Consider the following 24,640-nt stretch of genomic DNA (forward strand, 5'->3'; position numbering starts at 1 on the left):
CGAGCCCCCGGCCGCATCGCGCGAGCGTCGGGGGGAGTCGGGGGTACGATGACGACGCCCCGACTTCTTGTGCTTCTTACCTGATGAGCCCGACGAGTGGTGTCGACTTCCGGAACGCTCGGCGCGGCTCCGCGACCGCTCCCTCGAACGCTCTCTCGACCTCCGGCCGGACCGGGACCGCTCCCAGTCCCGACGTGGGGCCGACACCCGGAGCTCCAGTAGCTTGCGGGACCGCTCCCGCCTAGCCTTGTTGGTGAGGGCCCGGCAGTCGACGCAGGAGTCCACGTCGTGGTCGGGGCCCAGACACCGGAGACAGAGGCGGTGATGGTCCGTGACCGACATCGTGCGTTCACAGTCATCACAGTGCTTGAACCCAGGCATCCTATCAGGCACAAAGAGTGAAATAACAATTCGAAAAACTTGGTCAAAAGACCGGAGTACTGCTCTTCGGATCTGCGCTTACTGGCGCGGAAAAAAGAAGAACTGACGTCAGCGCGTGGAGGCGGCGTCTATATACTCCAGCGACGTCATCACGGCGCACGACGCCGACGACGGACGCGGAGCCGCAGGGGACGCCTGCAGACGACGCCTACCGACGCGCAGGGGTACTGCTACGCAAAAGTTTCCGGATCCAGACTGACGCCTGGGGATATTCTAAGGTAAGGAATCTAACACTAACGTGTTTCTTTCAGATATGTTCTTTACATTCGTCACAAAAGCTGTCCATTTTACATTTCTTAGATTATTGGTTGTGGTTACTAGAGTCTTATTTATGACCGGATACAATTTTACATCCCTGTAAAGGAACATAGTGAAAATGGGCTTAGTGCCTGATGATCACTATCTAGTCTAGGAACTACCTTCATATCATATAGGTCTGACCATAAGTATGGTGGGCAGTCACATTTCGTATTGTCATTTGCAATTTTCAGGCCATGATCAGTGAATGGATCTACAAACTGGGCTCCTACTCTTGATATTTTCTTGTAATCATACATAAAAAGTCTGGAATGTTTTTATATCTGCCAGATGATTAGTTTCCAGAGGAATACAACCAACAATTGGCGAAATTCGGGTGTTAATATCTCCGCTACAATTTTTATTGCTTTCCGGTTCAACAGACCCATCGGGTCATCAATTTTATTTACTGTGGAAGACTGAGCCTTAGGAGGGACTGATCTGATGTATATATTCACCTGAGATATAAATCGCGGGCCTACTAGAGTTTTAATTTTAATTTCAAGGGAAAGTAAGTCTCTTGAATTTGAAGGGACAGGTCACACTATGGGGAACAAGTCCAAACTTAACCAGATTAGGTGTTCACCTGATGGACGCCCTGCCGAAGAAAGGACCGCATTTTTGCTAAACGTCAGGAAATCAGGTCTAAGTATTGGGTTTATAGGCAATGTATCCTGACGAAATATGATGTGGTGTGAACCAACAATTGTGCCCCACTCTGGATCTCAGAGTTTGGACTTAATTCCCGCAACATTCCACGATAACATAATTAAGCAATAATCCGTTCTTGACTTTGGGATCCTCATATTATAATACAAGGACTCCCCCTGTGAGTTCAAGTGTTCTTCTGTGTTAAAAGTGTATGTTGCCCAGGCCCTATAATAGTAGATTCAGTAAAGATGTATTAGGCACTATCCCTGTAGCTACAAGATAAAGATTTATTGTTGGTTTCATGGGGGGGTCAGGACTATTATCACTAAGTCAATCAATATCTGATGTGTTCATAAAACTTCTGGGACCCTAGAATTGGGCTGCTCAGTGCATGGCAACAGGATATGGTTCTTTTCCATACCCCCACGTGCCGCTGCCTGCTACACCTGTAAAATGCAAATCATGTATAAAGCATGGCAAGTACACCAATGCACCAACAATACCATCACGTCTGTCCAGATATCAGAGGGTCGGGAGGACCGCATCTTCAGGCAGTGGGTCCAGCTCCAGTCCCCGATAGTCCGCCCACCTCTTCTGTGGTACTGAAAATTCTGGACCCTGCTATTGTGTGGTACCGAAGCTCTACGCTCGTGTCATAAATATCTTCATACCATGACGATTTTGGTACTAGCAGACCGGTAATGGTTTAAACCCCATTCATAAGTATTTTCGTCACGTTCAAGTGACGAAATCACCCTTAAATATAAGTTTTTGTCTTGAACCCTCGGGTTCCATTTTGTGAGCGGCATTCATTTTGTGATTGCCCTTACATAGTCAAATAACTATGGCCGAATTCGATCTGAAAGGACACGTACACCTTTGCTGACTCCTCTGTGACCTGGGCGAGCTGACTCCACTGCCTTAAGCCAAACCTGTTCGGGCAGTTCCTTTCCCAATGGCCGAACGAGATTAGTATTAAGGCACACCATGTCATAAACCGTTCATCGCATACAAGCTATGGCTAATCTCACACACACCTGTCCCTGTTTCTTCTTTATTACTTGCTTTACAAGGAGGAGGTGCCCGATTTTATTAGGGGTCCGTTGATATCTGATGAAAGTTCCGGGCCTTGCCGGATAATCTATCATGAACTGGACAAACTGAAATGTGGGCTTGTCATCATGACTCTGCTTTTTCTTTGTAGTGAAAATATGTATATGGTCAAACTGTAAAACAAGGAATGTTTGTCTGAAGCTTATTATTTCGTATAAAAAGAAAAGACTGGTTCTGTAAAAACGAGCAGTCTCCTGAGAACATACATGCTGTTGTACTTCTAGGACACCTGTTACTGGTTGCAGCCAATAAATACGATCTTTGACATCCCCTAGAAGACTCCGTGTTTCTGTGGTCCGAAACAGGAAGGACTCGAGGTCTTTGGGTGTTCTCCCTGGCACCGCCGGGTCCATAAAAACCCGGTACCTCAGTTGGCGCCCAACTCGGGGCGGTATCAGCGGTACTGGTCCAAGCCAGAGGTTTGTGAGGAGCTTCGTGTGGAAATTCCAGAGGACGGCCAACCACTTCAGCGACCCCTGTATGTCGACGTGGTCCGAAGGTCTTTGCTGTGAGGTTCCTCGCGTCCCGACGGCTACGAAGGACTGCTGCCCTGACTATCGCCCTGTTTTGGACACTTGATGATTGGTAGAGCGAAACGATAGACGAGTCTTCTGGTGACGTCATCGATCATCAATACTTCAGTTAAGTATAAGTGGAGCGTCTCCCAGTCCTTAGTTTGGTATCCTTCGGGATTGCTTTGTTTGGAACTTGCAAGTGCCAAAGCCGAAGGACTCGTGTATTCACGAGACTATCGTATTCGATAATCCTTTGAAGTTTGAAGCTAGACTAGAGAGCGAAGAAGCCTGGTTTTAGCAGACTTGGGAATTTGTTTTGTCTTGGTTGTAATAGGGATTCCCGATTGGAGGACTCGTGTCCGGTTCCTCCGATTGGAACTCCAACCTATGAGCTTTATGTGAAGCATCGCGAAGGCCCTGTCACATATAATGAAGTATGGATCCGATACACCAGAAACGATGGTGTTTTACAATGGCCCCAATATGGTAGTTTCGACACAGAGATTTTAGATAACCTAGAGGTAAAACGTTTTAAGAAGAAAGCCCGGCCGGCGATGTTTGACTCCTTTCGCCTATGGCGCAAGGAAGCAAAACAGAAAGAAATGGAATTAGCAAAGAAAAATAAACGAGGTATGTCAATGGTACAAGCTGCCGTTGCGTTCAGGGATAATGAGGAAGAGCAAGAGAATGAACAAACGCTTAGAAGTAGGAAGTTAGCAGTTGATAAATGCTACCCAGTTTTGCCGCGTAAAGAACAACGATCAAAAGAAGAACTTGATAAGGATCCTTTAATGTCTCATTTACTGAGTTCACCACCTCCATATGCGCAAAATGCTACAGCACCACAGCAACCTCCCATTGTTGGACCCCAGGTTCTACCGCAATCACCAGCTCCTCTTCAGCTGGTTCCTACTCCTCCGGCGCAGCCCTCTCAAGGGCCGCCGCCTTTGCTACCTACTCCATCTGCTTTTCCTACGACTTCGCCTACTGCTCCAACTGCCTATCCTAATACTCCCTCTGCTACTGCCTCCACCTCTGCTTTACATCAGCCTGTCTTTTCTGGCGTATCTGCCTTTCCGTCAGTGTCTCCTTCTGTTCGACAGAGAGTGGCAAACACTGTCACTGGTCTTTTCTCACCTTTCTTTGGGTCGCCTAATACGACCCCTAACCCAGAACGGAGACAGTTGCGGAGTCGACTGCCTGACTATCAAGAGAGGGAAATACTGAATGATCTAGCGCGTAAATGGGTTATCAATACAGTAAGACATGACGTTCAGTCCGTCATGGAAGTCTTCCGGCAGTGGGAAGCATCTACGCAGAGATATGTTTTTGAACAAATGTGTATATTTCTCTGTGAAGATTTAGAGGGAAATGATCCGGAACACGACATGCCTGAATTATTCCGTGTGTGGTTCAAATTCTCGGAGGGCATGATTGTAGGCACTGACGTTGAACAAGCGGTTGCGACATTATTGTCTTATAGGAGTAAGGGGAGCAATTCTCGATCACTATCTGAGCATGACGCACCAGGTAGGAAAAAGGCGAGACAGTATCCCATGAGAGAGGTTCCCCCAGTTTGGAGGGAAGGTGACGCAAATGCTAATCCAGCCATTCCGCCGCATTTTCAGCGTGTGTGGGTACATGTTCCTTGGAAGAGATCTGAGGTTTTGGCTCTCAAACAGACATTGCCTGACCCCGTAAAAATCCTGCAGGGTATTACAAAGAGTTATCACAGACTGCAAGCTCCTGCATCATGAATTTAGCCGATGTAGACATGTTGTTTGGAAATGTTGTTCCACAGCCTTTATGGTGAAAGATTCGTCATGCAGATCATGATCAAGAGTTAGGCGACACATGGATTAATATCACTGCTGCTGATGCTAGACAAGTTGGTGGTGCTAAGCCCGAGCCTTTAGTAGCAGAACTTCCTGGTAGGATTATTACGTATATGAAGACTCTAATGCCCGAATTGCGTGTTAATTGGGACAAGTTGTCTGCGTGCAAACAGAAGAAAGATGAGACTGTGTCTGACTTTTTCACGCGGTTTGAAGAGACTTTTGTAGATCATAGTGGTCAGGATATGTCTACGGAAGGTGGCCAGAGATTGTTTGTTGACAAATTTGTACATAATTTGCTTCCTGAACTATGTAATAAGTTGAAGGATTCTGAGAGTGCTTGGGCTGTTTCCACGTCAGCACAGATTTTAGCTACGGCCCAGTGCTATGAGAATAGGCGTAAAGATGAGTTCGAGAAAGCGGACAAAAAGACTAAGGAATTGAAAACTAAAGTCCTTCTGCAGCAGGCTTATCCACCTCGTACCACTAGTCAGCGCGATTATCAGCAACCCCAGCAGTATTCGAGAAACTCGCAAAGAAACGAGTTTTCTCCACAACGTTTACCGTATGGACCCAATCAGTGTGCGTATTGCAAGGAAGAGGGTCATTTCAAGATTAGTTGTCCGGTTTTGTTACGGCGTATGAATGGTGCTTCTGGTGCAAGAGGTCGAGGTGTTCAACAAGCCCCCAGAGGTAGGGGTCGTGGAAATTTCGCCCAGAATGCTCCTTCTTTCCCGCCTCAGAATTCTGTGAATAGTTTTGCCCAGCAGAATAACGCGTTTTCTAGGACAGCTCAGTACTATGCTGATGACTACTATGCAGAAAACGAGGATATGGAGGGTAATGATTGCTAGGACAGCCATGGACAGAGAGAGGGAGTTATTTCAGTTCCAGTAGATCAGAATGGACCTTATGTTGAGGTGATTACATCAGGTGTGTCAGAGCCTTTTCTGTTGGATACTGGTGCTACAAAGAGTTCTATTATGCACTCAAAACTCCCATGCGCACCTTTGTCTGGCGAAACGAACGTTTCAGTAGGTTTTTCTGGCGCCCCGGTTAGGAATCAGATATCTAGTCCTATGTCCCTCTCTGTTGGGCCATGTGAATTAGAAGCACCCCTCATTCTTACAACAGGTTGTGGTGAAAACTTGTTGGGATTGGATCTATTGAAAAGATTATATGCGACTTTGTACTGTTCTCCTTCGGGAGTACAACTTACACTGGGTAAGAAAGTGGTTTCTCCAATGTATTTGTCAAGGGAAGAACTTCCGACAGAATTGTCTTCTCTTCCGGATATACTTTGGGCCACTGGCTCTAATGATGTGGGTCTCTTGGAAATAACGCCATATGTTGTAACATTGAAAGCCAATGTTAGAATGCCGCGTATTCCCCAATACAAGATCTCTAGCGAAGGTGAAAAGGTGTTGTTAGCAATCATTTATGATCTGATTGAGAAAGATGTAATTGAAGAGACAACAGGCAACATTTGTAATAGTCCTGTTCTGCCGGTTTTGAAGCGTACTGATCCTTCCCAACCACCTGTTTATAGGTTCGTGATTGATCTTAGAGAGGTGAATAAGATTGTTGTGCCACAGTTCCCAGTTGTTCCTGATTTCACTGCCCTATTGACTAGGATTCCAGCTTCAGCGACTTGGTTCTCAGTGATTGACTTGAAGAATGCTTTCTTCAGCATCCCGATTGCCGAGGAGAGCAGAGATATTTTTGGCTTCAATTTAGGAGGCCGAAGTTTCCGCTTCAAACGCGCTCCTCAGGGCTACTGTGAAAGTCCATCAATATACAGTCAGGCTTTAAAAACACAGCTTGATACGATGGTTTTACCCGACGGCGCTACCCTTATTCAGTACGTTGACGATTTGCTGGTCACTGCAGATACTGAGGAGATTTGCAAACAAGCCACTTTGTCATTGTTGCGTCATTTGTGTGATCTGCACCACAAAGTCTCTCTTTCAAAGTTGCAATATTGTCGACAAGAAGTGACCTACTTAGGTCACCTCTTATCGAAGGAGGGAAGGAAACTGACCCCAGAAAGAATTCAGGCAATTGCAAAATTCAGTGTCCCAAGGACACAGAGAGAAGTGCGTGCTTTCTTGGGCATTACATCATATTGCAGGCAATGGATACCGAATTTCTCATTGTTGGCCAAACCTTTGGTGGCATTAACTTGTAAAGGTACACCAAAACCCATTCCGTGGTCTGAAGAGTGTCAGAAAAGTTTTTCCGAATTACGTGATGCATTGTGTTCGGCTCCTGTGTTGGGTACCCCGGACTACAGTAAGCCTTTTACATTATATGTCCATGAGAAAGAAGGTTGTGCATTATCAGTTCTGACACAGTCTTTTGGGGACAAACAGCGTCCATGCGTGTACTTTTCGGCGATTTTAGATCCGGTAGCTAAGGCGCTGCCAAGTTGCTTGAGGGCCACTGCGGCAGCAGCTGTTTCTATTAGACAGTCTGCTGGGATAGTAATGAATAATATGTTAATTGTCATGGTCCCACATGCAGTAGACATTTTGTTAAACAGAACAAGGACACAGCACTTAACTAGTGCTCGATTGTCAAGTTATGAGCTGACACGGTTAGCGAGTCATGTACACATAAAGAGGTGTGATACGCTGAACCCAGCCACGTTATTGCCCATTTCAGTAGAGACAGATGAGGTCGAAGAACATGACTGCTGTTTTAGGACAGAAGAAGAGACAAAAGGGAAAATAGACCTTAGGGACACTCCTCTTCCTGAATGTGATGGTACTTTATGGGTTGATGGTTCGTGTTTCAAGTTGCCGAATGGAGATCCGACTGCAGCATAGGCTGTGACAACTTTGCATACGATTGTTGAAGCTGCACGTATCCCACACAATTCAGCACAAGCAGCAGAATTGATTGCACTTACAAGAGCGTGTGTGTTGGCGAAAGGAAAGCGAGTGAATGTGTACACGGACAGCCAGTATGCCTTTGGTGTGGCTCACAGTTTTGGACGATTGTGGAAAGAACGTGGGTTCCTGACGTCGCATGGTGCTAAGATCCAGCATGGTCAGTTAGTGAATGAGCTTCTCGAGTCACTGACCTTGACGTTACAAGTTGCGATTGTGAAATGCAGTGCACACAAAAAGGTCACTGATGATGTTGGTCGTGGAAACGCGTTTGCGGATGAAGTTGCAAAAGAAACTGCAAGGAATGTAATGAGTTGAATGTATGTTGCAGGCCCTGCGAGATGGATTGGTGATGTTGGTATGTGTGAAGATACGATTGAGAGCGTTAAATCCATTCAAGCTGAAGCCACAGAGAAAGAGTTGAATGAATGGAGAGAAAGTAAGGGTAAATTGGATGCGAATGGTTGTTGGATTGAATTGTCAGAGCATCAGAGATGGTTGTTACCCGATGCGTATGTGCTTGCAGTGGTGACAATGGCTCATGGAATGGCTCACATCAGTGTGAAAGGGATCTGTAAGTTGTTGGCCCCAGTATGGCAGAATGGTGGGATCCCTAAGTGTGCAGAGAATGTGGTCAAGAACTGTATGGTGTGTCTGAAATACAATCCTGGTAGGGGAACCCCAACTCCAGCTGGTCATTTTGCGCCTCCAACGTATCCGTTCGAGGTTTTGCAGATAGATTTCATCCACATGGAAAGGTGCAACAATCTGAAATACGTACTCGTTGTTGTTTGTGCCTTTTCCAGGTGGGTGGAGGCGTATCCCCTTAAGGACAACACTGCCTTATCCACAGCTAAAGCCCTTGTCAAGGAATTCTTCCCCAGATTCGGAATGCCTAGAATGGTCTGGAGTGATAAAGGGAGTGAATTTGTGGGTCGAGTGATGAAGAAAGTGTGTGAGGGGCTAGGCATACAACAGAAGTTCCACGCTGCAAATCACCCCCAATCAGCTGGATTAGTAGAGTGCTATAATGGCACGCTAAAACTGAAACTGGCCAAGATTCAAGCGAGCACGGTCTTAAATGGCCTGACGCCCTGCCCGTGGCACTCCTATCAACAAGAATGACTGTTCACTCTAGAGTGGGACTTAGTCCACATGAAATTGTGTTCGGCTGCCCGGCCAACATATGGGGAGTGCCAAGGCCCACCAATTTTAGCAAAATAGAACACCCTGTACTGCTTGATTATCTGTATGAATTGATGGCTAAATTGCGTGTTTTACACCAACAGGTCCACGACATTCTACCTCAGGCCTCTGAAGCTCCAGGGCATTCTATCGATCCTGGATCCTACGTGCTGGTCAAGAATTTCCAGCGAACAAAGAATGACCAGCCCCGGTGGACCGGCCCTCATCTAGTTCTTCTCTCGACCAGATCTGCCGTTCGGGTAGAAGGAAAGAAACATTGGGTCCGCGAAAATCATTGTAAGAGGGTCCCACTGCCTCTTCCGTACGACCGGTGGGTCCAGGAGGGAATCGCTGATTCTGAGGCTGAGACTGTGCCTCGCTTCCTACCCTTTAACGATGCACGTATAAAAGGAACAACTTCTGAAAAGGAGAGCGACAACATTCTGCAAGAAGCTGTGCCTCTGTCAATTCGATTGAACACTACGGAGCCTGAACTCTTATTTCCAGACCAGACAGCACCTGGTAGAAATCGTTACAATTTGAGGCCGAGATCTATGACTATGGACAAATAAATTCCTTTTTACTTTTTATTGTGCAGCTCTCTCATCCAGGAAACTTGCTCATTTTTGTTTTTCGAACCGCCATCCGGTTCTGCTGCGAGGGTCGCGGTTGCCACAGTCTTTGGAGTGCAGCTGGAGACGGTTAGGTCCACAGTTCGGGTTGGTTCAAGGGAGTCACCCTGGACTAACAGAAGCACTCTTCAGCAGAAACACCCTACCACCGCGGGCAGCAAATTAGAGAGGATGGAGTTTTCTGAGATGGAGAGACCTGCCAAACGAATGAACTTTAAAGACAAAATGTGTATATTAATGTCAAAGAAGAGATCGTTAATATGTTGTATTTTTATGTTGCTTGGTGTCATGATATTTTTAATAGGATATATTTTATACACCTTTCAAGTTTCATTTGCACCCACTACACAGCCCATAACAACTCCTACTGTTTTCTCGCACTCTTTTCACCCCCTGCCCGAACATGAGTCCTCTAGGAGATTAGAATTTATAAATAACTCAATTCGTTCAGCTCTTACACCAACACCAGTTCGTAATGAACACAACAAATTGTTGGGTGTGTGGACTTATGCCACACACGACAGATAAGGGTATCCCATATTTTGTCTTGCCATTTAGCTACTATGGTTCTTTATGGGCATTTCAAACAGTGTTCATGTTTGCCATCAAACCATATCCCCCACGTTCCACGGGAAGGAATTCCAGCAACAAAGCGTTAGTAGTAGGAATTGCGAATATGAGCAGAACAATGCACTCATACAGATCGATTCCTAGGGATGAGTTGCAAGCTTACGTTAGGTGGAATATAACAAAATATGGAATTGCTTTGAGTGAGAACCAGCGAGCAAAGAAATCCACCCCAATTTGGATAGTACCCCATCAGGGTCACCTATGTCTGCAGGGAAATGGCAAAAACCCCAGAGCTCAGTTAGAGGAGAGTGTCTGTACCGAAACATATGTCTTCTCGTCTCAGACCTCCCCTTTATTCTTAGCAGCTAAGGGTACCTACTTCATCCGCCATGATAGAGCATATACATGGCTGCCCCCTGACTTTTCGGGCACATGTTTTATCTCGTTCCTGTTGCCACCCACCTACACGGCCGCAGCAGATTACCATAGGACAAGGACAGTTAGGGGTGTTGTGAGTGAAGACGACACTGCGGAACAGGAGTTTGGGGATTTCGCAAAAGGTTTTCTGCCGTTTTGGGGGCCTATGGTGAACAGCAGGAACATTCGCCAATTGACGAGGGTAGTTAAATCAACTGTGATTGAAACTGCCGGTGCCCTTAGTAACTTGACTGCAGAGCTCCAGTCGGACCGCCTTATGACACTTCAGAACAGGGTTGCCCTAGATGTCATACTTGCAGACCGAGGTGGGGTATGTAAAGTGATCCAATCAAGTTGATGCATCTTCATCCCAGATAACGCTCCAACAGGATACCAGGCCATCTCCAAACTGCATAAGATCTCTGAATCCATTCACGTGGATAAAGGGGACTGGTCCTTGATGGGGTGGTTCTGGGAACTGATATCTGCCTGGGGATGGAAGATTCTGATAGTCATTGGGATGGTCTTAGCCATTCTGTTCCTGTTCTGCCTGTGTGTACAGTGCGCTCCTGCAATATGTGGCCTCTGTGCTACATCATGTGTAAGGAAACCTGTATCAAGAGACGAACTAAGTAATAGGATGATGCTACAGCAACATCTCAATGACTTTATGAATATAGACCTGGACTCAGATTAGCGTGAGTATAGGTTATTACCTATATCAGGGCAAAAGGAGGGTCTGTGGTACTGAAAATTCTGGACCCTGCTATTGTGTGGTACCGAAGCTCTACGCTCGTGTCATAAATATCATCATACCATGACGATTTTGGTACTAGCAGACCGGTAATAGTTTAAACCCCATTCATAAGTTTTTTCGTCACGTTCAAGTGACGAAATCACCCTTAAATATAAGTTTTTGTCATGAACCCTCGGGTTCCATTTTGTGAGCGGCATCGATTTTGTGATTGCCCTTACATAGTCAAATAACTAAGGCCGAATTCGATCTGAAAGGACACGTACACCTTTGCTGACTCCTCTGTGACCTGGGCGAGCTGACTCCACTGCCTTAAGCCAAACCTGTTCGGGCAGTTCCTTTCCCAATGGCCGAACGAGATTAGTATCAAGGCACAACATGTCATAAACCGTTCATCGCATACAAGCTATGGCTAATCTCACACACACCTGTCCCTGTTTCTTCTTTATGACTTGCTTTACAAGGAGGAGGTGCCCGATTTTATTAGGGGTTCGTCGATATCTGATGAAAGTTCCGGGCCTTGCCGGATAATCTATCATGAACTGGACAAACTGAAATGTGGGCTTGTCATCATGACTCTGCTTTTTCTTTGTAGTGAAAATATGTATATGGTCAAACTGTAAAACAAGGAATGTTTGCCTGAAGCTTATTATTTTGTATAAAAAGAGAAGACGGGTTCTGTAAAAACGAGCAGTCTCCTGAGAACATACATGCTGTTGTACTTCTAGGACACCTGTTACTGGTTGCAGCCTATAAATACGATTTTTGACATCACCTAGAAGACTGTGTTTCTGTGGTCCGAAACAGGAAGGACTCGAGGTCTTTGGGTGTTCTCCCTGGCACCGCCGGGTCCATAAAAACCCGGTACCTCACTTCCAGATTTTAAAGTGCTTTCGAGTGCAGCCCAGTGCAATAAATATTGGTTGTTCTAACCCCATGCAGAAGTCCAGCCCATTCTTCCAGGCCGCAAGCGAGGAAGCCCGGGGGGGCTTCCATGACTGTGCAATGTCCCTTTTGGCCAGTGTGAGCCCCAATAAGAGTAGGTGACGTTTGTATCTATTGCCTCCTACCCCAGCCATAACGTGTAGCAGGGCCAGTCTTGGATCCCTCTGGAGCACCCAGGCCAGAACCTCGTCGAGGCATTGGAACACACCATCCCAGAATCTCCGCAGTGCACTGCAGGCCCAGACCGTATGCAGTAATGTGCCTACCTCCGTACCGCACCGAAGACAGTCGGGAGACGCCACTAAGCCTGCCCTCCACAAGCGCTGTCTGGTGTAGTAGGTGCGATGTAAGTATCGAAATTGGATGAGCCTCAACCGCGTAGAGATCGGTGGGTTTAGTTTTAATTTAATTTAGACATCGTTATTTGGTCTGTAGCGCAGTTTAAGTACAATTAAACCTTCAGCTAGAGACTTGTCCTTATGTAATTTAACTCTGCACTTTCAGCTGTAAACCGTTTGACATTAAGTATATCATTATAGGTCTACAACCCCTCTTATATCGTATCCAGTGGGTCACCTTGTTTACCAATGCCTTGTCTGTTTCAGTGTGGGCCCTCTAAATTTTAGGGGCGTTGATCATAAAAAGATGAAAGGTTTCACTGTTACTATTAACAAGGGTGGCCTTTCTCTTTCCATCTCTGTTAGGCGTGTCTTTCGTTCTATATCTGATTGCCACCTTAGTAGATTTTACATACATCTTGTCTTGAGGGGAAACACAGTCATGTCTGGCAGTGACCTGTGCCGACGATCTTTCCGCTCTATTGTACCGCCGGCACTCTTTAATCACTTTGTTGTCCGTGAGGCTTGTGATGCGCTGTGTCTATCGGATCGACTACAGAGAGCCCAATATCAGCACCTTCTATTAATTTAAGTGACCATTTATCTAGAACAGTGACAGCATCTAGCTTATCATTTAGTAATTTTGCCATCCTTCCCAAGTTTTACCTTAGGGTTTTAATTTCCCCCTTAACTCGTTCAATTGTACATCTACGCCTGCATTATATGGATTTTGCATTTCCTCGTAATGCCCTTCCCCCTCGTAACGCAGTAAAATGTAGTCTTTGTGCTCTAGGTTTTCTAGAGCTGCGTATTTGTTAGAGCACTCCACATTAATAAATATACGGTCCTCCTTGGGGCTTGCAGGGTCTACTGGTTCCTGGGAGGGGTGTACTGTGAGCAATTGGGGGCTCTGTGTATTGAGACTCGCAGCACCCAGCTGTAGTAAATTCAGGAGTTTGGTCTGATGAGAAACAATACTTTGCTGAGTTTTTCCCAATTACGCCTTTTTCCTTCCCCTGCTGTTTTATGCATTTGGCCTTTAATTTGGGAGCTAGCAAGCCCTCAACATTCTCAAGAAGATCATCGATTCCATTGAGAGTGCAATTTTCCTCTACATGTCTTGAAATTTTCCTCGCGCTTCCTGCTCCTGTATTCTTGTCTAGTGCCTTCCTCTTAAAAATGGTTTGTTTGGTTTAGATAAGGCCAGTTGCTGTGTTAAACAGATCAGTTCTTTATCCTGCTCTAACCAAAAACAAAGTGGTAAAGTACAATGGGGTGGCCCTGCCCTGCCTCTTCCTTTTGATGACGGGTGCAGGGCGGGCCTGGCCCTGGCTTAGCTCGGGCGCTTACCGCACAGCGGGAAAAGGCCATGCGCTTTATAGCCCTGGTGTTCCTGGGCCTGCCCCCTGGTGTCAGTTATACAGCGGCGCCTACTGATGCAAAGATTCCTGGGGCTTGGAGTCCCCTGAGGCAGTGCAGACCAAGAGAGTGGAGAAAATAGCTGGTGCTATGGGTGTGGTAGTGCTAATCATATTTCATCTTTTGCCCTTTGCCCTGCTAGTGCAAAAGAATTGAAAAAATGCAGTTGCATTGGACATTTTGCTAGGATGTGTAACGATCGTAAGAAAACTTCTGCACTTCTAATAGGGAAAGTACTTTGTGTTGGTGAAGTCACGGAGTTAATAAAAACGCGATTGTGGTAAAACAGATGGAAGCATTGTCTTGTCCATCAGGGATTTTAGTACTTGTGCTGATGGCCAGAAAGTTAAAAGGCCACCTAAATGTGTTGTCAAAATTTGGGGTTTCGAGTTGTAATTTATGGTTAATTTTAGTTCTCCATGGACTATAATCACCAATGAGGACTGTTTGGAAACATTCTGAAATATATTGGACCTTTTAATCTAAGGGAATTGGACATCATAGCAGAAAGTTTTGATGGGTCTATTGATGTTATTGGTTATAAGATTGTGGTACTAAAGTTCAAGGAGAGAATAGCTCAAATTAAATTGTATGTAGCTGTGAACGGCAGAATGGAGGGATAAAATTTAAGTTGAGAATAATTTTGAACCCCTGGTCTATGGCAACCTGTGGTACTGGTTACAGATGGCCGTAACGAGTATGGTGTAACTGTTTAGTTTCCAAAGGTGTTTACTGACAAACTAGGTACATTAACTGCTAATAAGCATAAAATAAAAATGATAGAAGGCGCTGTACATGTGAAGTAGAAGTTGAGGGGTGCAGGCCTCCCTCAGAAAAATCGACTCGAAATTGCGAGTGAAATTTTATCAGGTCGAGCTATTTTTAGCACTGACTCGACCTTAATGGCAAGTAAACTTAAGCTGGAAGAAACAGGTGTTCTGTTCATTTAGAAAGTGAATGAGCAAATAAAACGCCTTTAAATCATTTTATCTTGACACATTTGCTGACTGCTCAATGACAGAGGTCAAATGTCAGTTTGACTTTTTACTAATTATTGCCTTTCTATTCTTGGTTAATGGTTTTAACTTTTCTTTCACTTATTTATCAGTTAATGGTTTTTGTCAAGTGAGTTGACAAAAATTGTGAAACAAAAGGATGTAAAATGTTAGTTTTCTTTCCTCCAACAACGTTTAAACTGCTTGAAAATGAATAGTACAGGTATTTAAAAATATAACTGGAATTATGAAATAACTTTTTTATAATTCTGAAGTATGATGCAAACATGATTTAAATAGGAGCAAATAAATCAGAATACTTGGTGATGTGCAAATGACAAATATTTGCAGACACTTTATTTCCAAACATTATACACTATATCGTTTTTAAACCACGTCAGTGACACATTTTGTGGCCATTTCATTGTAAAATCTGCTGAATGCAAATTAGTGTGCTGCTACTTTATGTTTTAGTTATGTATTTATAAAAAGTGATAGTTTTACATATTATTTGAGAAACATTCCTGCCCCCGCTCTGATGACAATGGAGTTAATGAACTAAGAGGCAAGTAAGTGGCCAAATGTATCCTTTATGGAGCTAGATTTGTATTCTATATGGAGTTAATGTTTAGTTTATTAAATCAAACAAAATAGTTTTATGTACAGCAGATGTGCCGAACTCATGTATTTAAAGGTGCTCTCATATGTGATATAGAAGAAAATGGCGTCTCAGTGAACTGAAATATTTGCCAGGATCACATAATTGAATGAAACCAGTTTATGGGTCAAGAGCATTATAATTAAGTTGAGTAGATTTTTTAAGTCACTAGACCTGCAGGTCTAGTAACATTTTTAGGATTTATCGAGGTCTGGGGTTTACAGATTAATGTGAGACAAGAATCAAAGGAGATGCTGAATGAAATGGCAGTTGAAGGTATTATCGAAGAAATCAAATCCTCTGAGTGGGTGTCTCCTATAGTTTTACAAGCAAGGCAGAGCAAATGATAAGACTGTGTGTAGACCTAAGGGCATTTAATTCTAATATTGTGGATTGTCAGTCTTTTGCCTAACATTAATGAAGTGGCATGCCTGTTAGAGAGTATTAGGATATTTTTCACGTTAGATTAAAGATCTCCTTGAACTGGACAAGATGTCCCTCACGTGCTTCTCGGTATCCTGCACGGAGGTCCTGCATGTTTGCGCAGTGGGGGCCTCATCGCGGCCAGGCCAGCCGCTAAACATCAAACCACAAGTTGCCTCCAAGGATGAAGCCGCTCCCAGCGTGTAAACTCAGTTTATTTCAAGGATTGCGCAAGCCAGGCAGAGCGCACAAATGTCAGCCAAATGCATTTCGCACTGGCAAGGAAAAAGCAGCAGAGCAGTCCTGTGAGCACATTAAGTATCGCGCCCATGTGGGCGTGTGCCTCGAGGGATTGTAGTTCTTGAAGTCCGCTCTTTGAGTAAAACCATAAATGGGCGCCGTTATTCCCCAACATGCAGGACCTCCGTGCAGGATACCGAGAAGCACGTGAGGGACATCATGTCCAGTTCAAGGAGGGTGATATAGCGTGCAAGCCGGGCTGCAGGGCACATACCCACTTGAGAAGATTAAACATTTTGGGGAATAACGGCGCCCATTTATGGTTTTACTTAAAGAGCGGACTTCAAGAACCACAATCCCTCGAGGCACACACCCACATGGGCGGGATACTTAATGTGCTCACAGGACTGTTCTGCTGCTTTTTCCTTGCCAGTGATCAAGGGCGATTCTCGCCTGAAACGCGTTTGGCTGACATTTGTGCGATCTGCCTGGCTTGCGCAATCCTTGAAATAAACGGAGTTTACACGCTGGGAGCGGCTTTATCCTTGGAGGCAAATCGTGGTTTGATGTTTAGCGGCTGGCCTGGCCGCGATGAGGCCCCACTGCGCAAACATGCAGGACCTCCGTGCAGGATACAGAGAAGCACGTGAGGGACATTGTGCCCAGTTCAAGGAGGGTGATCTAGCGTGCAAGCCGGGCTGCAGGGCACATACCCACTTGGGAAGATTAAACATTGTGGGGAATAACGGCGCCCATTTATGGTTTTACTCAAAGAGCGGACTTCAAGAACCACAATCCCTCGAGGCCCACGCCCACATGGGCGGGATACTTAATGTGCTCACAGGACTGCTCTGCTGCTTTTTCCTTGCCAGTCCGTTTGGCTGACATTTGTGCCCTCTGCCTGGCTTGCACAATCCTTGAAATAAACGGAGTTTACACGCTGGGAGCGGCTTCATCCTTGGAGGCAACTCGTGGTTTGATATATATATATATATCTTGCCAACCTCGATGAGTCGAAGCGCTATTTCGGCCCTCCGGGACCCATGAAGGATTAGTGGTGAATTAGTATAATGAAATATGAAAGTAATTTGAGTGGTGCATATGTTATTCACTTATTTGGATTTAGAAGGATAGTGGAGGTATAGAAGAGGGAAAAAGGTAGGTATTATGTATGTGTCACCCAACACGTCTGGATACTGATCTGCGGTCCTTCAGATACCCCCTGTAACTGTCTGACCATCAAGAGCTGCAGTTATGGTGCTCCTGTGAGAACCTCATCCCGCAGCTGCCTTTTCGAAGCAGACAGAAACAAACATGGCCACATGCTGATTTATCTGCTTATCTACGATTACCAGTATTGATCAACAACAATTACCAGTACTGTACTGGGAATGTTCATAAACTCTTCAACTGTTAACAGACAAGCAGAAGATATATTTTCATAGACTAGGAGATAGTGACATGTACACTGTAACTGAAACCCAGCATCCACTGATCAACCTCAAATAGATTTGCTGGCTGGCCAGAAGGCCTATCCCCTATACAGAACTTCTACTGGATAAACCACAACCAACAGGCAACTGGCTGTATACTTAGACACCCAACAGCACCAAGAGGTCATGGAAATGGCAAACACTATACTACACACAAAGTCAGAAACATGCATAAGATAACAGTCTAATTGGCTCTGAAGCAGCTTCCCAGTCAACTGTTATCACAACATAGAATAAGGTTGGGGTGTAGATCTCCCAACTCTGGAGCTCCTAGTCACACAAGATTTTGGGTGGTGCTGCCTGTGACAGCCTCCACATCATAGGAAATGGCAGGTGTTCATGGTGTGCAGATGCCTTCCAGAAAAGTTCTCCCCTTCACTGCAGGCGTTTCGGCATTACAGGGCATTGCACTTGGTTCCATCATATGAAATGATTAGAGTGGGCAGAGACCTTTACATTTCATGAGGGACTGTAAGTGAGCCACGGTGGAGATTTAAAAAATAGTGCCTCCTTACCTCTTTCTGATACAGTTCAGACTCTCGTTTCGAGCAGTATGCACAAACTGCACCTGTATATTAAGAAAAAAACAAATGAGGGAATGAGACAAGAGCAACAATGCATAAATGTATCGCTAACTCACTGTAACTCATCAGTCCAAAGATGTCTCCACTCTGCTACCCCTGATAGTGCCTATTCTTTCTTCTTTCATTGCTATTTGTGAGAAAGTCTTGCCCCCCCCCCTCCATTAGTAAAATATAGAAGAAATTGTCACCTCCAGCATCACCTGAGGGAATCCCTCCCTTTCACCACCTCAGAGTACCTCTATCCCCTCATCAGTTCCACAAGTGAAATTGCTCACCTCCGACATTACCTAAAAACCAGTTCCTCTTGTTGCCACATTGAGAAATTTCCTACTCCCAACCTTCATCACTTGGGAGACTTTCCACTTCCTGCAAGAACCTCTTCGCCCTCCTGCCAACTATGGTAATCTCTTCTCTCCCTTCATTATAATTTGCTAAAGTCTCTCTCCTTCAAACATCACCGGTAAGAACCCCTTCTCCCACAACCAGCAACACCTGTCAGCACCACTCAACTCTCTTTCTGTGCCACCAGCTAAAATATCTCCCCCCTCCCCTAAGAGTCACCTCAAAGGTTATTTTACCATGCATCCACTGCCAGTACTACCTCAGTGAAGAAATAAGTCACCTAGGTACCTATAACTACAATTCTTCTGTACTGATATCTTTCATAGATTCACCTGCTTGACTCTATGAAGGATACAATGATGGAGAAACTAGACAGGCACCAGGAAACAGACACCCCCAGTGTGCTCACTTAGTGGAGGAAGGTAGAGGTTACATCAATGGAAAGAAAGAGGAGAGATATAATTATGGACTTTATCGTTGCTGGACTGTCAGTGGCCATGGTTTTTAACAAAATTGGAGATGGAGCATGTTTGAATGGGATAGGGCGACTGATTGTGATTGATAGATACGTGGGTGTTGATGTGAGTATTTTGTAACTTTGATGCATTAACGGAAAAAGGAAGAAACTGAAAATATATTTTTGTATCAAAATGAATTTCACAGAAACTGTACATACAAATTATAGCGATCTATGATGATTGGCATGTGCTTTTAATCATTGTAAATGTGGTTGGTAATGTATCAATTTTGTGAATATTACTTTATATGAATAATGCAATTCAATGGAAAAAACTATTATATGAATTAACAGATGCATTAGTAATCTGGTTCGTCCCTTGGGATACTATGAGCTACATTATACAAAGAAATACAGGCCTGGCGGCTACTTTTACATAAGAAACCTGCCTTCCCTACAGTGCAACATGTAAGCATTGAGCACTTAAAAGTCCCTTGTGTGAACCTCCTACTTCAGTGTCATCTATGAGAACCTTTCTATGTCCTGCACAAGATGCACAAGTTACTACTTGTGTAACAATATATCTGTAAGAGACATTAGTGATAGATTCCTTAGCTTAGAATATCCCCAGGCGTCAGACTGGATCTAGAAAGTTTTGCTTAGCAGTACCCCTGCGCGTAAGTAGGTGACGTCCTGCGGCTCCGCTTCGGTCGCTGGCGTCGTATGTGCTGAGATGACCTCACAGAGACTACTTAGGAGCCACCCATGCGAGCTGATGTTAGTTCTGTACACGACTTTCCGCTCCAGGAAAGCAGAGCCATGAAAGATACTGCCCATTGGTGCATAAAACTAGGGTCCTAAAAGAGGATGACCCTAATCCTAGTAATCAGTTCACAGAATGGGAAGGATGGATGGGGCAGTAAGGAATCTATCACTTACTAATGTCTCTTACAGATATATCGTTAAACAAGTAGTAACTTGTGCATCTGATAGAGACATGTTAGTGATAGATTCCTAACCTTAGAATAGCTACCCCAGCAATACCAACCCCAGTGGAGGGTCTGCAAACAAAATTACACCAGGAAGTCCCAGAAAACAGAACGGCCAAAGAAGCGGTCTCTCCGACCTTGACTATCAAGGCAGTAGTGCTTGGTAAACGTGTGCAGCGAGGCCCACGTAGCTGCCTGACAAATGTCCTGCAAGGGAATGCCGCGTCCCAAGGCAGTAGTGGCTGCAGATGCCCTGGTCGAATGGGCACGCAGTCCCACAGGAGGCTCCTTCTTGGTCAAGGAGTAACATGCTTTGATGCACAGAACGACCCACCAGGAAATGGTCCGTTTGTGCACAGCCTGACATTTTTTGGCGCCCACGTAGCCAACAAAGAGCTGATTGTCCACCCAGAACTGTTGTGTACGCTGCAGATAGAATACGAGCGCACATTTTGGGTCCAGGCGGTGGAGCCTCTCCTCTTCCCTGGAAGGATGCCGAGGTGAAAAGAAGGTGGGCAAAGTAATGGTCTGTCCATGTGGACGGGCATGACAACCTTTGGCAGGAAAAAAGGAAGGGTCCTTAAAACCCCCTTGTCCGGATGAACTGAAAGGAAAGGAGGTTTGGAAGAAAGAGCCTGGAGCTCACTCTCTCTTCTGGCAGAGGTGATAGCTACCAGGAAAGCCGTCTTTAAGGTGAGAAGACGTAAGGGACAGTTATGAAGGGGCTCGAAGGGAGCGCACATTAAGTAAGTCAAGAAAAGATTTGAGTCCCACTGAGGCATTATGAAAGACAAGGGAGGGAACGTGTGTGTAATGCCTTTGAGGAAACGGTTAACAACCGGGGACTTAAAAAGAAAAGGCTGATCAGAAAGCCTTAGAAAGGCGGAGATGGCAGAAAGATAACCTTTGATAGTGCCCAGAGCAGAGCTCTGCTGGGCCAAAGACAGAAGAAACAGAAGAACCTCAGAAAGAGGGGCAGAAAGGGGATCGACAGCCTATGCTGTGCACCATGCCACAAATTTGTTCCATCGGCAGGCGTACACCGTTTTAGTGGAGGGGCGTCTGGCTGCCAGAATGAAATCACAGACTTCGGGAGGAAGGTCGAAAGCCGTCAACTGTCGCCGATCAATCTCCACGCATGGTGGTGGAGGCTGGACAGGTTCAGGTGAAGGACCGTCCCCTGCTGCTGTGACAGAAGGTACTCCTGAAGAGGCAGAAGGATGGGGGGGATCGATGCTCATACTGAGTAGCTCAGGATACCATACTCTGCGAGCCCAGTCCAGAGCCACAAGAATGACTTGGGCCCGGTTGCGCCTGATCTTCTTCAGCACTTTGGGCAGAAGTGGTATAGGCGGAAAGGCGTACAACAGACTGCAGCTCCACTCGAGAAGAATAGCATCTCTGAGCGAGTGCCGCCTTGGAAATTCCAACGCGCAGAACTGATGACATTGCAGGTTCTCTTCGGTGGTGAATAGATCTAACCAGGGCTCTCCCCACTGCAGAAAGAGACCTTGCACCACGTCCGAGTTCAGACGCCATTCGTGATCCATCATGCACCAGCGGCTGAGTTTGTCCGCCATGGCGTTCAGAGAACCTGCCAGGTGTTGAACCACCAAGGTAATACCTTGATGTTCCAGCCATGTCCAGAGGCGCAAAGCCTCCCGATATAGGGTCCACAACCCCCCCGGCATTGTTTGTTGCAATACCACATGGCGGTGGTGTTGTCCGTGAACAACTACACCACACTTCCCAGCACAGAGGAATGCCTTCAGTGCAAGTCCGATCGCTGTCAGCTCCTGAAGGTGGATATGGAGCCGGGACTCCGCCGGAGACCAGAGGCCTCTGATATCCGCCTCTCCCAGATGGCCTCCACATCCCAGGAGGGACGGATCCGTTACTTCTGTGTGCTCCGTTGGGGAAGGGAGAGGGATCTGCCATTGACCCAATCGCGATTTGTGAGCCACCACTGCAAGAGTCGTGCAGTGCCCTCCAAAATCTGGACATGATCGGACAGGTTGCCCTGATGCTGCGCCCACTGGAACTTCAGGTCCCACTGCAGAGCCCACATATGCCATCTGGCATGTTGCACTAGCAGAATGCAGGAGGCCAGGAGGCCATCAGGCCCAGGAGGCGGAGGGTCATGCTGACTGAAACCCGGGATAGAGGCTGAAAGATCGGAATCATAGCCTGAATATCCCGGACTCGCTGCTCGGGAGGATAAACCAGAAACTAGATCGAATCCAGAACCCTTCCGATGAAGGGGGGCTTATGAGAGGGACTCGGGTGCGACTTCAGCACATTGATGGAGAACCCCAGCAAATGCAAGAGGTCGGCCGTAGTCTGAAGGTGGGTGACGACTGCCTAGAGCGAGCACGCCTTCAACAACCAATCGTCGAGGTAGGGGAAGACTGATACCCCTGACCTGCGCAGAGGAGCTGCGACCACCGCCATCAATTTTGTGAACACCCGATGGGCACTGGTAAGGCCGAAGGGGAGCACGGTAAACTGAAAATGCTCGCGACCTACCGTGCACCACAGGTAACGTCGGTTGGTCGGCAGGACAGGAATGTGGAAATATGCGTCCTGCAAATCCAACGCTACCATCCAGTCTCCAGGGTCGAGAGCAGATAAGACCTGAGCCAGCGTCAACATCTTGAAGTTCTCCTTCCGGAGGAAGCAGTTCACTAAGGTCCAAGATAGGACCTAGGCCCATTGTCCTTCTTGGGTACTAGAAAGTAGTGGGAATAGCAACCACGACCTACTTCTGGCACAGGAAGGTGCTCGATGGCCCCCTTGGCCAAGAGTACCGTAACTTCCTCTTGTAGAAGTTGCAGATGATCCCCTGACATGTGGCGGTACTGGGGTGGCATGACTGGAGGGGTAGACTCGAAGGGGAGGGAGTAGGCTCTGCGGACAATTTGAAGCACCCACCTGTCCGATGTGATGGTGCGCCAGTGGGGGAGGTAATGGCAAATCCTGCCCCCCACTGGCGTTTGATGGGCCTGAAAGCTCGGACTAGGAAGGCTTAGAGGCGAATGCTGCGGGGGTGGAAGTAGACTGACCCACTGCCCCGCCGTGGCAGGGCCCACGTCCGCGGCCTCCTCTAGGTTGGTTCTGCGGCTTGTGGCTGAACGAACGTGTCGGGCGCCCCTTCCGTGGCCACGAAAGGGACAAATAGCAGAAGTGCCATGTGCGTGATGGAAAGGCCCAAGGACTTGGCCCTAGCCCAGGAGTCCTTAAAGCACTCCAGAGCATGATCTGCTTTGTCGACAAAATGGCGACGGCCATCAAAGGTCATGTCCATAAGGGAGTTTTGTACATCCCCCGAAAAGCCAGTGGACCGCAGACAGGTGTGGCGGCGGAGTGCCACTGTCATGGAAATCACTCTGCCTAGCGAGTCTGTGGTATCCAGTGCACACCGTATGGTGAACTTCGCTGCATCCTTCTCCTCCGCAATGGCCTAGGAGACCAGTGTCCGGGCCTCCTCCGGACACTGAGGCAGAATTCGCGCAACCGTTTCCCACACAGAGTGGGAATAGCGGCTCAAGAGGCATGCGGTGTTCACCGACCGCAGCGCTAAGCTGGCATGATGAAAATAGTTTCTTGCCAAACTGCTCCAGCTTCTTGTATTACCTATCCGGAGGAACAGTAGGGAATGAGCTCTGGGAAGTAGAGGCCTGGATAACCAGACTCTCGGGGTGGGCTGGGGTGGACGGACAGAAAAGCAGGGTGGCCCGGAGCTGGATGGTGGTGTCTGGCCACATTCCGATCCACAGGAGTCGCTGTGGTGGGCCTGGACCAAGTGCCCATAAGAACGTCAGTCAGTGCTTCATTGAACGGTGGCAGAGGCTCCGAAGAACTTACTACCGGCTGGAGAACTTCAGTAAGGAGGTTGGTGCTCAGGGCCACCGTAGGAGGTTCGAGGTCAAGGGCCTCAGCTACCCTACACAACCCCACACTAAAGGTCGCTCCCGCCTCCGAAGCCACAGGAGGAGAGAAGCCAAGGTCAGGCGTTTGGTCAAGACCACTGGCATCCCCTAACTCTTCTGCCTAGTCCAGATCCAACTCACACTGCTGTATGAGAGGGTCCTCAGACCCCTCCCAGTCCTCCCCTTCCTCCATGGCCTGAGGAACAGGTCAAAAGGATGGAGGCTGAACATAAGGATAGTAATCCACCATAGGCGTCGGAATCGGCGTCGAACGAAGCCGGACTGGCGCAATGTTCAGTTCAGAGCTGAAACCATGGCAGACGTTGTGCGAAGGACCGGACGACGTCACAGGCAGTATTGGGGGAGGCATGGTTCCAAGGGGGTCCTGCAATGCCGGGACCGAAGTCGGCGGCGGCACAGAGTCCGAAGCCAACGGCAGCACAGGGCAAGCACCCCAGTCGAGCCCGCGGGTCGCAAAGGCGCACCGGTGGGGGCCAACGGCCCAAAAAGGGCAGCCATAGCTGCAA

The 24,640-nt window shown here is 46.8% G+C and overlaps 1 protein-coding gene across 1 annotated transcript in view; it reads right to left on the reverse strand.

Annotated features, from left to right (window-relative positions):
* Positions 1 to 24,640, reverse strand: part of POLD1 (DNA polymerase delta 1, catalytic subunit) — a 357,307-nt gene that overhangs the window by 56,537 nt on the left and 276,130 nt on the right. Inside the window, exon 17 of the mRNA XM_086929347.1 lies at positions 18,328 to 18,380. Within this exon, the coding sequence (XP_086785473.1) occupies positions 18,328 to 18,380 (53 nt within the window). The remainder of the gene's footprint in view (positions 1 to 18,327; positions 18,381 to 24,640) is intronic.

This window comes from Lissotriton vulgaris, chromosome 7, assembly GCF_964263255.1.
Source record: "Lissotriton vulgaris chromosome 7, aLisVul1.2, whole genome shotgun sequence".
Classification (NCBI taxonomy): Eukaryota; Metazoa; Chordata; class Amphibia; order Caudata; family Salamandridae; genus Lissotriton; species Lissotriton vulgaris.